The following is a 14,108-nucleotide window of genomic DNA, read 5'->3' on the forward strand; positions in this document are numbered from 1 at the left end:
CTCTAGTGTGGAGCTCATAGGACAGCATCCCTGCCCTGCTCCAACTGAAGAGAAACAGCAACCCTATTCTCTCTTACCGCCATATGGACAAGGTTTTTGCCCAGCTATGGCTTTACTGAGACAGCTTTTCTGTCTGGCTTTCTTATCACTTGATATAGGTCCAGTGGACAATTCCCACTGCTCTAAACTAAAACATACTAATAGGAACTCTGAGGAAATAACTTCACATTGTTGGCTAGCTAAAAAACTTCAAACAGGGTGGTTCACATCCCCACAGGGAAGTAACCATATAGTGGATGATAAAGGTAGTAACCAATCTATTGCAGAGCTACTCTCCAATTATCACCACTTAGACAATAAAGGCTCAACTGGCCAAGGTTAGCCTTATTGTCCTTCGTTTGGGGGGGTGGTGTTGGAAGGTAGCCTCTTTCTAGCCTTGTTACCCAACATTTGGCCTGTTTGTGAGTATATGGCAGGGTGTTTTTACTGTCTCACTGGGATTCTGCTAGCCAGGGCCCAGTGCTCATAGTGAAAACCCTATGTTGGCAGTGTGTTTGATATGTGTCACTGGGATCCTGCTAGCCAGGACCCCAGTGCTCATAAGTTTGTGGGCTATATGTGTTCCCTGTGTGGTGCCTAACTGTATCACTGAGGCTCTGCTAACCAGAACCTCAGTGTTTATGCTCTCTCTGGTTTCAAAATTGTCACTGCAGGCTAGTGACTAATTTTGCCAATTCTGATTGGCACACTGGAATACCCTTATAATTTCCTAGTATATGGAACCTAGGTACCCAGGGTATTGGGGTTTCAGGAGAGTCCTATGGGTTAGAGCATTTCTTTTGCCACCCATAGGGAGTTCAGACAATTCTTACACATGACTGCCACTGCAGCCTGAGTGAAATAACATCCACATTATTTCACAGCCATTTTACACTGCACTTAAGTAACTTATAAGTCACCTATTTGTCTAACCCTCACTTAGTGAAGGTTAGGTGCAAAGTTACTATGTGTGAGGGCACCATGGCACTAGCCAAGGTGCCCCCACATTGTTCAGGGCAATTTCCCCGGACTTTGTGAGTGCGAGGACACCATTACACGTGTTAACTACATATACGTCAATACCTATGTGTAGCTTCACAATGGTAACTCTGAACATGGTCATGTAACATGTCTAGGATCATGGAATTGTCACCCCAATACCATTCTGGTATTGGGGTGACAATTCCATGCATCCCGGGGGCTCCAGCATAGAGCCCGGGTACTGCCAAACTAGCTCTCTGGGGTTTTCTCTGCAGCTACCGCTGCTGCCAACCCTCAGACAGATATCTGCCCCCGGGGGCCTGGGCAGCCCAGTCCCAGGAAGGCAGAACAAAGGATTTCCTCTGAGAGAGGGTGTCACACCCTCTCCCTTTGGAAATAGGTGTTACGGGCCTGAGAGGAGTAGCCTCTCCTGGCCTCTGGAAATGCTTTGAAGGGCACAGATGGTGCCCTCCTTGCATAAGCCAGTCTACACCGGTTCAGGGATCCCCCCCAGGCCTCCTCTGGCGGGATACTGGACAAAGGAAAGGGAAGTTACCACTCCCCTGACCTGCACCTCCCTAGGGGAGGTGCCCAGAGCTCCTCCAGTGTGTCCCAGACCTCTGCCATCTTGAATGCAGAGGTGTGAGGGCACAATGGAGACCTCTGAGTGGCCAGTGCCAGCAGGTGATGTCAGAGACCCCTCCTGATAGGCTCTTACCTGGTTAGGTAGCTAATCCTCCTCTGAGGGCTATTTAGGGTCTCTCCTGTGGGTTTCTCGTCAGATAACGAATGCAAGAGCTCACCAGAGTTCCTCTGCACTTCTCTCTTCGACTTCTGCCAAGGATCGACCGCTAACTGCTCCAGGACACCTGCAAAACTGCAACAAAGTAGCAAGAGGACTACCAGCAACATTGGAGCACCTCATCCTGCCGGCTTTCTCAACTGTTTCCTGGTGGTGCATGCTCTGAGGGCTGTCTGCCTTCACCCTGCACTGGAAGCCAAGAAGAAATCTCCAGTGGATCGACGGAATCTTCCCCCTGCCAATGCAGGCACAAAACTTTTGCATCACCGGTCCTTTGGGCCCCCTCTCATCCTGACAAGCATGGTCCTTGGAACACAGGAGCTGGATACAAGTATCCCTGACAGTCCAGTGGCCCCTTCTGGTGGAGGTAAGTCCCTGCCTCCCCACGCCAGACAGTAGTCCTGTGTACTGCATGAACTGCAGCTGCTTGGGCTTCTGTGCACTTTTGCAAGACTTTCTTTGTGCACAGCACAGCCCAGGTCCCCAGCACTCCATCCTGGCTCTCTGTGTTGTTGAGCGCCCCCTCTGTCTCCTCCTCCAAGGGGCAACCTCCTGGTCCTTCCTGGGCCCTGGCAGCACCCAAAACCTTCAACCGCAACTCTTGCAGCTAGCAAGGCTTGTTTGCGGTCTTTCTGCATGGAAACAACTCTGCATCCTCCAGCGCACCATGGGACATCTTCCGACCAAAGGATAAGTTCCTGGCACCTTCCGTTGTTGCAGAATCTTTGGCTTCTTCCACCCAGAGGCAGCCCTTTTGCACCTTCATCCGGCGTTTGGTGGGCTCCTGCCCCCCTGGACACTTGCGTGACTCTTGGACTTTGTCCCATTCCTTTGCAGGTCCTCAGGTCCAGGAATCTATCTTCAGTGCTGTGCAGTCAGTTGTTGCCTTTGCAGAATCCCCTATCTCGACTTTACTTTCTTTCTGGGGTAGTAGGGTAACTTTACTCCTACTTTTCAGGGTCTTGGGGTGGGGTATCTTGGACACCCTTAGTGTTTTCTTACACTCCCAGCGACCCTCTACACACTGCACTAGGCCTGGGGTCCATTTGTGGTTCGCATTCCACTTTTGGAGTATATGGCTTGTGTTGCCCCTAGGCCTATTGTCTCCTATTGCATTCTATTGTGTTTTATAGTGTTTGCACTACTTTTCTAAGTACCTTTATTTTTAGTAACTCTGAGTATTGTGTTTTCCTATGATATAGTGCTATATGATATAAGTGGAAATAGTAGGAGCTCTGTATATCTCCTAGTTCAGCCTAAGCTGCTCTGCTATAAGCTATCTCTATCAGCCTAAGCTGCTAGAACACTTCTAATCTACTAATAAGGGATAACTGGACCTGGCACAAGGTGTAAGTACCACAAGGTACCTACTATAAGCCAGACCAGCCTCCCACAGTGAGATCCTGTCTCTGATGTCAAGCCACCAGTGTTACTTCAACCCCAGCGCCCATCATCACTGAAGTGGAAGCGCAACAACCCTGGATCTGTGCCATTTTAGATTTCGGGAGCCTGCCTGATAGGGGGTACACGGTGATAGTCATAGATGACTACTTCCAATTTCCAGAAGTAGAAATTCCATCCCCTCAGGGAGCTCAGGAGGTACTCACCAAACTGGAGAAGATAATGGTCACCCATGGCCTACTCAAAGTACTACGCACTGACAATGGTCCCCCATTCCAAAGTCACAAGATGGCAGAGCATCTGAAATCATGGAATATCACCCACAGATGAACCACCCCGAGGTGGCCCCATGCTACTGGGGAAGCGGATTGATTCATGAGAACATTGAACAAAGTAGTCTGAATCGCCCATGCCACTCAACAGCCCTACGAGTGGGCTATATATTAATTCTTGAGAGACTATCACCAGACACCTCACTCCACCACAGGAGAAGCCCCCAGGACCCCTTTTATTGGGTCGAGTGGTACAAGACTCCATTCCACATTACCCAAAATGGACCCCAGCTCCCCAGATGACCAACGGGTCCTCACCAAACGCAAACAGTCCAATGCTAGTGCCATCCAGCGTCACCTAACGCGGTCATTGACCCTCAGTGTAGGAGACAGCATGCTCCTAAAAGATCGATACCCAAAGAGCAAGATCCGACTGCCATTTGAGAAATCCCCTTGGACGATTACACACGTGCTGGGTCCCAAAGTGACTGCTCATCGAGGAATGGAAGTGGTGTTGAGAAATGTGTCACACTTCAAGAAATTTCACTCACGGTTGAGTCCCTGCAATCCGACAGACCTTCAAGACAGCCCTGGCGGAGGCAGAGACAGTGACCAGCCAGCCCCATCCACATCTGATCCCATCCTTGAGTCAAGAACAGAAGAAGGTGAAGCAAACCAGACTCAGGATTGCCTGAGCAGCCCCCCCAAATGATTATGCTCGATACCACCTATGGGGTAAACGTGTCCCGTCTCTAAGGCTAAGAGACTATGGGGGTCATTCTGACCCTGGCGGTAATTACCGCCATGGCGGAGGTTGGCGGTAGCACCGCCAACAGGCTGGCGGTGCACCGCTGGGCATTCTGACCGCGGCGGTTCAGCCGCGGCCAGAAACGGAAAGTCGGCGGTGTACCGCCGACTTTCCGCTGCCCTTGAGAATCCTCCATGGCGGTGGAGCGCGCTCCGCCGCCATGGGGATTCTGACACCCCCTACCGCCATCCTGTTCCTGGCGGGTCTCCCGCCAGGAACAGGATGGCGGTAGGGGGTGCCGTGGGGCCCCTGGGGGCCCCTGCAGTGCCCATGCCAATGACATGGGCACTGCAGGGGCCCCCTTAAGAGGGCCCCACAAAGTATTTCAGTGTCTGCTATGCAGACACTGAAATACGCGACGGGTGCCACTGCACCCGTCGCACCTTCCCACTCCGCCGGCTCAATTCTGAGCCGGCGTCCTCGTGGGAAGGCTGTTTCCCACTGGGCTGGCGGGCGGCCTTTTGGCGGTCGCCCGCCAGCCCAGTGGGAAACCCAGAATGACCGCCGCGGTCTTTCGACCGCTGTACGGTCTTCTGGTGGTTCCCGCTTGGCGGGCGGCAATCACCCCCTATGTAGTGCACCAGTGAAACCCCCCGCCCTTGGGGAACTGAATTGTGAGTATGTTCCAAGTTGTTTTTGATTGTTCTGAAATAAAGGAGGAATGTAATGTCATCCTGGGGGTTGTGCACTTGTTATGTAGCAACTGCTCAACATAGGGGAAGCCAACCTGTGTCCATCCTGCAGGGCTGTACGGCTCCCCCTCTCTGTAATCATAACACCAGGTGGTTTGTCCTCGGGTCACGTGGTGGAGAGAATAAAGGCTGTGACTCAGGGAGGAGGGGTATCCCAGAATCCCTCCTGAGCACGGCATTCAACTGGTGTTTCTTGTGTAGGCCATCCGTTTTGGGGCCTGGGCACAATGCTCGCGAGCGTGCACGTCTGCCCCCTACCAACACCACAGGTAGTGACACTCAGGCGTTTTAATGCCAAGCACCTCCTCTGATAAAATAATTTAGTCAAAGTAAAAACTGAAAACTACGTTCTTTGCGTTTTTGTTAATACTACCTTAAATATACCCTGAACATCAGGACCCAGATTCCAACCCTAGACTAAGAGCTTGTGAGTATCTAACAATGCCTTTAGATTTATAGGGTGCTGTGTCTGAATATACAAATGGACAATGGGTATATTTACATAACTTTGCGTTGATACTGCTTTTGTACATATTGGGATCTGTTCAGGTGTCTGAAGGAATAAGTGGAACATTGTGAGTGTATTATAGTATGAGGGCCTCTGGTGAATTTGATGTCTTGTTTAGAATCTGTTTTGTGTAATGTGACCCATTGTATTCATGTGTCTGCTGGTGGTATTCTGTGGCTGATTTTCTATTTTCCGGTGCAGAAAATATCATTATTAGAAGTACACAAATTTGCATAATTTGCTTTTGCATAGTTATGCAAAATTGCAGGGAAATTATGCAAAATGTGAATCAACCATTTACCGCTATATGTTAGTGTGAAATATATGCTTGCATCAGTTTTTGATGCCTGGATGCATTTCACGCTAACAAGTAGTGCAAAAACACACAAGTGTTGCGAGCAACAGGCATTTGAGTTCTGGCTGTTTGCATTGCTCTCAAATATCATAGTACAATTTAGCCATGAGCGCTGCATAATTATATGACGATCATAATGGTGTAATTTCAGGAATTCTACATAACATTTCATCAATTACATCAGTATAATTTATATTTTCCCAGACTTAATTGTCATACGGTCCCCTGTGTGCGTTCGGTTGAGCCAATGCAGCAATGTTTTATAATAGCCGTGAATAACTAAAGCTTCAGCTTTTCGTAAGCGCATCCTTAAGTTTCAGTCTTCAATTACACCTTAAATGTTTGCAATATTCCCTAGTGCCTTGGAGGGGCATAGTTCACACATTTTGCTCACTAAAATACCTGCATTATTAGAGCCACTTGACCACGTAATGTGTTGCTTGTCTGTGCCTTTCTATTTAAAACCTGGGTGTGACGGGCCGACGCTATCGCAGTCGGACCCGCCATACCCCGGGGGTATCACCACACCGGCCACTTCCGACCCGGAAGTCATCCAAGAACAGACCAATCCCGTTTTACATCCGGGTGGCGGCAGGCAGAGGGAGCCTCTTTGCGCAGTCACCTGGATTCAAAAGGAGGAGCTGGACGGTTTAGCAGATGTCAACGTGGGAGCCAGAGTACCGAACCGTGGTGACTCGACAGGCGGAGAAGGGAACGAGGAAGACGCTGGAGACACTCCTGATGACGGCCGAGGGGAAACCAGCGGTGACGACCTCAAGATCAGCGCGAGGACAGAAGGACGAATCAGAGGCCCGGAAGGCGCCCAACTCAAACTCTGGCGACGCTCGGGAAGCAGCTTGGCCAATTCAGGTGTGTGGGACATACTGACAAGAAGGAGGGAGGAGGAGGGGGTGAAGGCAGGCAGGGGGTACGGACTGTCATATTGAGGGTCCAGCATCGTTTGTCTGGTGTTTTCCTTTCTTTTTATATTGTGTTCTTCCGCTTATTTTGTGTTTTGTGTGTCCAAAAGGTCAACTAATAAACCCATCACCTAACCGCGCTGTTCCTCTACAACCGTTGCCCATAATAGAAGTTCCGTTTACGCGGGTAGGATTAGATTTGGTGGGACCTTTAACCCCATCCGTAAAGGGTCACCAATATTTATTGGTATTGGTTGATTATGCTACTAGGTACCTGGAGGCCATAACCATAGCCAGCATGAACACCAAAACTATAGCACAGGCCATGATTGATTTTTTCTCACGAGTGGGTTTCCCCAAAGAAATTCTTACCGATCAGGGAACCCCCTTCATGTCCAGACTTATGGCTGAGATATGTCATGCCTTTGGGGTGAAACACATACGTACTTCTGTGTACCATCCCCAGACAGATGGTCTAGTAGAGCTCTATAATAAAACCATTAAGACCTTGTTAAGGAAGGTCATTAGTGACTCAGGAAGCAATTGGGAAATGAAGTTACCACTAGTTCTCTACGCATTACAAACCCACATACAGTCCTCTATCGGACACAGCCCCTTTGAATTGTTGTTTGGCAGATATCCTCGTACCCTTCTTGAAATGCTGGATGAACAGTAGGAGGAGTCTGAGGATGAGACAAAGGACATTCTAACGTATACCAAAGACCTTAGAGACAACTTACACTCCCTTTGGGAGGAGGCTCACAAAACCTTGAGAGATGCACAAGCAAAGCAAAAATCTTATTACAAGACCTACAGTACTCCGCGGAACCTAAGGGTGGGAGATAAAGTGCTGGTGCTATTACCCACTAATGAGAATAAACTTTTGGCCCGATGGCAAGGACCATATACAGTCTTAGAACAGGTCAACCCCACCACATACAAGATCGAGATACCCAGTGGGACAGGCAGAAAACAAGTCTATCACATTAATCTTCTAAAAAAATGGTATGAAAATACTGAGACACCCACAGCATTATACGTAACAAACAAGGGCGAACAAGAGATACCGATGTATCCGGCTAAGGGAAACATTCAGAGTGACACCCCAATGCCTCAGATGAATGGCTCTTTGTTCAAAAAACAAAAGAAACAACTTTAACACTTAGGGGGTCATTATGACCCTGGCGGAAGGCGGAGAAGCGGCGGTAAGACCGCCAACAGGCTGGTGGTCTTTTTTTTTGTATTATGACCATGGCGGTTACTGCCTTGGTCATCCGTCGGTTCTCCCTTCCGCCCGCGGGCTGGAGACCTGGGTCTCCAGCCCGGCGGCCGTCACTATACCGGCGGCGATATTTTGACCCGGCTTACCGCCGTGGATTTCCTGCGGTTGGAACCGCCATGAAATCCACGGTGGTAAGCACTATCAGTGCCAGGGAATTCCTTCCCTGGCACTGATAGGGGTCTCCCCCAGCCCTCACCCCCACCCCGACTCCCTCCCCTACACCCCCCACCACCCCTGCCACCCCCCAAAGGTGGCAGGGCCCCCCTCCCCACCCCGACCCCCACCAGCACAGAACTCACACACACAACGACACGCACGCAGGCACCACCAACACACACACGCATACACACCGACATACATGCCTACATCCACACACACAGTCAGAGACGCACACCCACATACAAACATAGACACACACATCCATACAGACATACACGCACTCATTCCCAAAACATACAACACCCCTGCAAGCATACACGCACTCACACACCCCCTCTACATACACAGACGCACACCCCCATGCACCCACACAACACCCCCCCACCTCCCTCCCCTAACAGACGATTGACTTACCTGTTCCGGCGATCCTCCGGGAGGGGATGGGAGCCATGGGGGCTGCTCCGCCAACACCACACCGCCAACAGAACACCGCCACGCCGAATCACAGGACGTGATTCGGTGGGCGGTGTTCTGTTGGCGTGGCGGTGAAGGTGGAGGAACCTCCACTTCCCCACCGCCTGCCAGTATGGCTTTTGGCGGCTCTCCATCGGAAAAAGGACGGAGAGCAGCCAACAGTCATAATACGGCGAGCAGCAAACCGCCACTACTGGCGGTCTTCCGCACGGCGGTCCCTCGGCGGTCTTGCAAAAAGACTGCTGAGGTTGTAATAACCACCATGGTCCTCTCTAGCCTAGACGTATTCTCCAAAATCCCGGCAGAACCCATCTGATACAACACCCTATCCGTACAATTGGTGATAAAGTAGCCCGACAATGGCCCTATAGGATACCAGAGGCCAAGCGACAGATAGTTGAACAAGAAGTGAAAAATATGTTGGATGCAGGTATAATTGAGCTGTCCTCCAGCCCCTGGTGTTCCCCAGTAGTCTTAGTGCTGAAGCCTGATGGGAGCACCAGATTCTGCATTGACTTTAGGCAAGTAAACGCTTTATCCCACTTCGATTCATACCCAATGCCCCAAATTGATGAACTCTTAGAATGTTTAGGACGAGCCACCTATATGGCCACTCTGGATCTAACAAAAGGCTATTAGTAAATACCCCTTAGAGTTGAAGACAGGGAAAAGACAGCATTCTCCACCCCCTCAGGCCTATATCAGTTTACCGTGCTGCCCTTTGGTCTTCACAGGGCACCTGCTACCTTCCAACGCCTTATTGATATGCCCCTTCCAGGAGTTCGCCACTGCATACCTGGACGATATAGTTGTTTATAGTGCTACCTGGGAGGAGCACCTTGACCATTTACGCCAGGTAATTCATGCATTGCGGGCTGCTCAATTTACTGCTAATCCTGAGAAATGTAAATTGGGCCATAATATCATCAAATACCTGGGTTATGTCATAGGGGAAGGAAAGGTTCGTCACCAACTCGAGGAAGTCAAGGCTATCACCCATCTACCTCTCCCACACCATAAGAAAGACATCTGAGCCTTCCTAGGTATGGTAGGATATTATTGTAGGTTTATTCCCCGTTTTTCTACAATCGCGGGCCCCTCACCGATTTACTGGGGAAAACAAAACCCAATCGCTTGTCTTCCCTTTCTACCTGAGAGAGGCGGAGTTTTGAGCAGCTCAAATCCCTCCTGATCTCCGAACCTGTACTTAGTTGTCCCGATGTCAGCAAACCGTTCCTTGTTCAAACCGATGCCTCTGATGTGGGACTAGGGGCGGTATTGTCTCAAGCAGAAGGGGAAGGGTTCCTACATCCCATTGTATATATCAGTTGGAAGTTGTTACCAAGGGAGCGACACTATCCCACCCTTGAGAAAGAGTGTCTGGCCATCAAGTGGGCTCTGGAGTCCCTCCGTTATTACCTAGCCGGATGACCTTTTACTTTGGTAACGGATCATGCTCCTTTTACTTGGCTGGCTCGCCATAAGGACACTAACGCACGCATCCTCTGGTGGTTCCTTTTACTGCAATCTTTCTCCTTTCAGGTTCTTCATTCCCCGGGATCTTGCTTACTCAACGCGGACTACCTGTCCCAGTATCCATTGGATGCGTGGCTCTATCAGCCACTGTCTGGGGGGAGTGACTGTGATGGGCCGACGCTATCGCAGTCGGACCCCCCATACCCTGGGGGTATCACCACACCCGGGCACTTCCGACCCAGAAGTCATCCGGGAAGAGACCAATCCTGTTTTACATCTGGGCGACGGCAGGCAGAGGGAGTCTCTTTGCGCCGTCACCTGGATTCAAAAGGAGGAGCTGGACGGTTTAGCAGATGTCAACATGGGAGCCAGAGTCCCGAACTGCGTGACTCGACAGACGGAGGAGGGAACAGGGAAGTCACCGGAGACACTCTCAACGATGGCCGAGGGGAAACCAGTGGTGAAAACCTCAGAATCGGCGCGAGGACGACAGGACGAATCAGAGGCACGGGAGGCGCCCAACTCAAACTTCGGCCACGCTCGGGAAGAGGGTGGCCAATTCAGGTGTGTGGGACATACTGACAAGAAGGAGGGAGGAGGAGGGGATGAAGGCAGAAAAGGGGTATGGACTGTCATATTGAGGGTCCAGCATCATTTGTCTGGTGTTTTCCTTTCTTGTTATTTTGTGTTCTTCTGCTTATTTTGTTTTTGTTTTCTGTTACCTTAGATGTTCCAGGAGGGAAACCTTTGTTTGTTTTATTTCCGTTAAGACGTACTTTAATGATAAGACGCCAGGGAGGGAGGCTGAAACCAGGGCAGAAACGCACAAAGGGAGTGACTTTTGAGAAACATTACAAGGGAAAGTAGAGGGAGGGAGAATAAAGATTTGTCGTGCAGCCGAGAGATTAAAAGAAAGAAAAGCACGATACAGTGAGATAGTTCAAAAGACAGAAGGAAACGTGAACATAGGAGAGAGAGAAAAAAAGGAAAGAAATGCCCTATAGAGAAGGTTGCGATAATTCCGAAAGAAAGCAGAAAGAAGGATAGAGAGAAAGAAAGGAGGACAGAACTCGAACTAGACAGAAAACATACAGGAAGAAGAAGACAGAAAAGAAAACAGAAGTAAGACTAGGTAGGAGTTAAAACCCAGTAAACCTCAGAACACTTACCCCTGTCTGTTTTCATTCTTTCCCCACATGCGCCTCCTGAGTGCCCTGCGAAGAGAAGACGACAAGAAGAGAATCAGAAGGTTTATTCGCCAACGACATTCATAAATCCAGAACCATATTGAAAACTTTTATAATTAATACAATCACCATATCATCTGACCTCGGGCTACTTGTCATCATTGCACCACCCTGTTACACTGGGATAATTTATTGTTTCCATTTCTAGCCTTTCAGCCAGCAGCCCAATTCAGCTGGCTCTCAGCATTGACCTTTGAACCTCACTGAAAACATTCATTCTCCTCAGATAATCTGACCAGTTAGCTGCCCATGCAGCCAAAACATGAACCATTACTACCAGTCATTCACACACGTACCTCACGTCTCCAGCAATACCATACAGTCGCACCTGCACAAACTCATATTTACCTTAGTCTACTATGCACAACTATTGCTCTGCAATGTCTAGTACCAAAATTCACATATTTTAATACTTTCTCAAGTGTAACCACTCCTAAATATCTAAGGGCCTGATTTAGATTTCAGTGGAGATGTTACTTCCTCACAACAGTGACATATATCCCATCTGCCAAAATCTAAATCCCATTGTTTCCCATAGGATTTAGATTTCGGGGACGGGATATCAGAATTCATTTTCATCATGGCATATGGTAGGTGTTTCAGTTCAATCACCATTCTGGTCCAATGTCAACTGAAGCAGAAACAAACATGAGCGCTTGTTGAGGCTCTGTGGTAGTTTGTGTAGCACAATCCTAGTTCTTGTGTGTTGCTGGACTGCTCAGAAAATATTAATTGGCTGGAACTAAAAAATCATCAAAGGGTGACATAGCTCTTTATAACACATCTAAATAAATCATAAATAGCCAATTTTGCTTTTATACGGTTTAGATTCTGTTGTAACTGAGCAATGTATGTATGTACTAACAAATGACCAGTTCCATTAATTAATTAATTATTGTAACCAAACAATGTATGTATGTACACGTTGTTCATATTAACCTGTATTATAGTTATTGGTTTAGGACAAAAGGGTTAAACATATAAATCAGCGTATAATATGCATCTTTCATGTTAGCGTTAAAGTGGTATAGTCCAAGAGCTCCTAAGAATGTTGGGCATTGGAATGACCGAGAGCTTGCCTTAGAATGTTGGGGAAAGGCTGTTGGCTTGTAGGAGTTTAGGAGACGATGAGTGAGGAGTTTAATGATTAAACAGGTTAACTCAACAGAACAGAGCTCGTTTCCTTCATTCTGTATGCGACGCTAACCTGTAGAACACAACATCTTTGATGGCGACGAGGATGGGATTGCAGCTGTGCAGGGGGAAGTGAAACTCCTCACCCCTGATTGCCTTCATCGTCTCTTCTGGATACCCAAGAGCTTCAGTGTGGTGTGGGCGCCTGGTTTTAAAGTACTCACTTGGATTTTTTGTGTATGGTGAGGCCCGTTGTGGCATTCAGAGTCCATCGTTGGTTGCGGTGAGTGCCCCGGGGCCAGGCGCTTCGCTTTCGTCGAGCGTCCTGAAGTGGGAGCGTTTCGTAACGCGTACAAATGCACTGAAGAACGTCCTGGTGACTGACGAGGGTCGTTGGAGGAAGTACGGCGTCAGTATCCTAGCAACGCAGTAGGAAGATAGTATTGCGGGGTGGGAGGACCTGGCTGCATATTACCGCGTCACGCAATTGCGTGTTGTAGTGAGGAGGAGGTGCGACCCCAAGCATAGGGGCGTCACATTGTGATTCAAGCAGCATTGACGCTGCGAAGGTGGATTCCGGCTTCTGATACTTATGCGGAGAGGCGGAGCCCTACATCCCCGGCATGACGCCAACCAGCAGTGCGTTACCAGGAAGGAGTTAGTAAATAGTGGTAACGCGGTGCTGAGCGCCTAGGAACTACAGGGTCCGCGGTGTCTGGGGGAAAATAGTTCTACACGAGCGCTGTCAAGTAAGAAATATATTCATCTGAAGGATTTCTGTTCCCTTTTGTTCCAGATGGTGCCTGCTGGAATTGTGTTTTCCTTTTAAGAGACGAGAATTAGAGAAAAAAAAAACACATTAGACAGTGTTGGAGTATAGGTGTTTAAATACTCTTAAGTTCAGATTCCTCTGGGATCATAGTGACAACTTACAAAATGGCGGAAACTGGTATGTCACAGCCCCCACCATTTTTGAATGATATTGGTGAACCAGTCCTTCCTTGGAAAGAGTGGGAAAAATTATTTGAATCTTACTTGATAGCAATTGGAGGAGAAAAATTCTCGGCGTTGAGGAAGCAACATATTCTGTTACATAATTTAGGAGTACATGGACGGAAAGTGTATGAAAATTTAACAGACTCTGATGATGTATTGGAGGGTGAGGGGGATGGTTTAAATGATTACGAGAAAACGGTCAGGAAGTTAGAAAATCATTTTGGTCATAAAGTCAATGTAGTGCTTGAGAGACATAAATTTTTTAGTAGAACGCAAGGTAAGGATGAAAAAATAGCCAGCTATATTGCATGTTTGAGGGGACTGGCTAACACCTGTGAGTTTGGTAACCTTGAGGATTCCTTAATACGTGACCAGTTGGTAAGGTGTACCAATAACTTGAAAATTCAGGAAAAATTGTTAGTTTACAATCCTATCTTGAAGGAGGCTGTCGATATAGCAAAGGGAATAGAGCACACGGTGGAATGCATGAAACTAATTAAAGGTTCCTCAGGGGAAGAAAATGTCAAAGAAGTTAAAGTTTATCCCAAAGTAGAGAGTAGTG

General features: G+C 48.5%; 1 protein-coding gene across 1 annotated transcript; it reads left to right on the forward strand.

Moving 5' to 3' along the window:
* Window positions 1-6,459: 6,459 nt before the first annotated feature.
* On the forward strand, window positions 6,460-12,549 carry LOC138297391 (uncharacterized). The gene is made up of 2 exons (XM_069236769.1): window positions 6,460-6,728; window positions 10,236-12,549. Exons 1-2 carry the CDS (start codon window positions 6,516-6,518, stop codon window positions 10,749-10,751), a joined length of 729 nt encoding a protein of 242 aa, XP_069092870.1. The 5' UTR covers window positions 6,460-6,515; the 3' UTR covers window positions 10,752-12,549.
* Window positions 12,550-14,108: the final 1,559 nt, after the last annotated feature.

This window comes from Pleurodeles waltl, chromosome 5 (assembly GCF_031143425.1).
Source record: "Pleurodeles waltl isolate 20211129_DDA chromosome 5, aPleWal1.hap1.20221129, whole genome shotgun sequence".
NCBI classification, from domain to species: Eukaryota; Metazoa; Chordata; class Amphibia; order Caudata; family Salamandridae; genus Pleurodeles; species Pleurodeles waltl.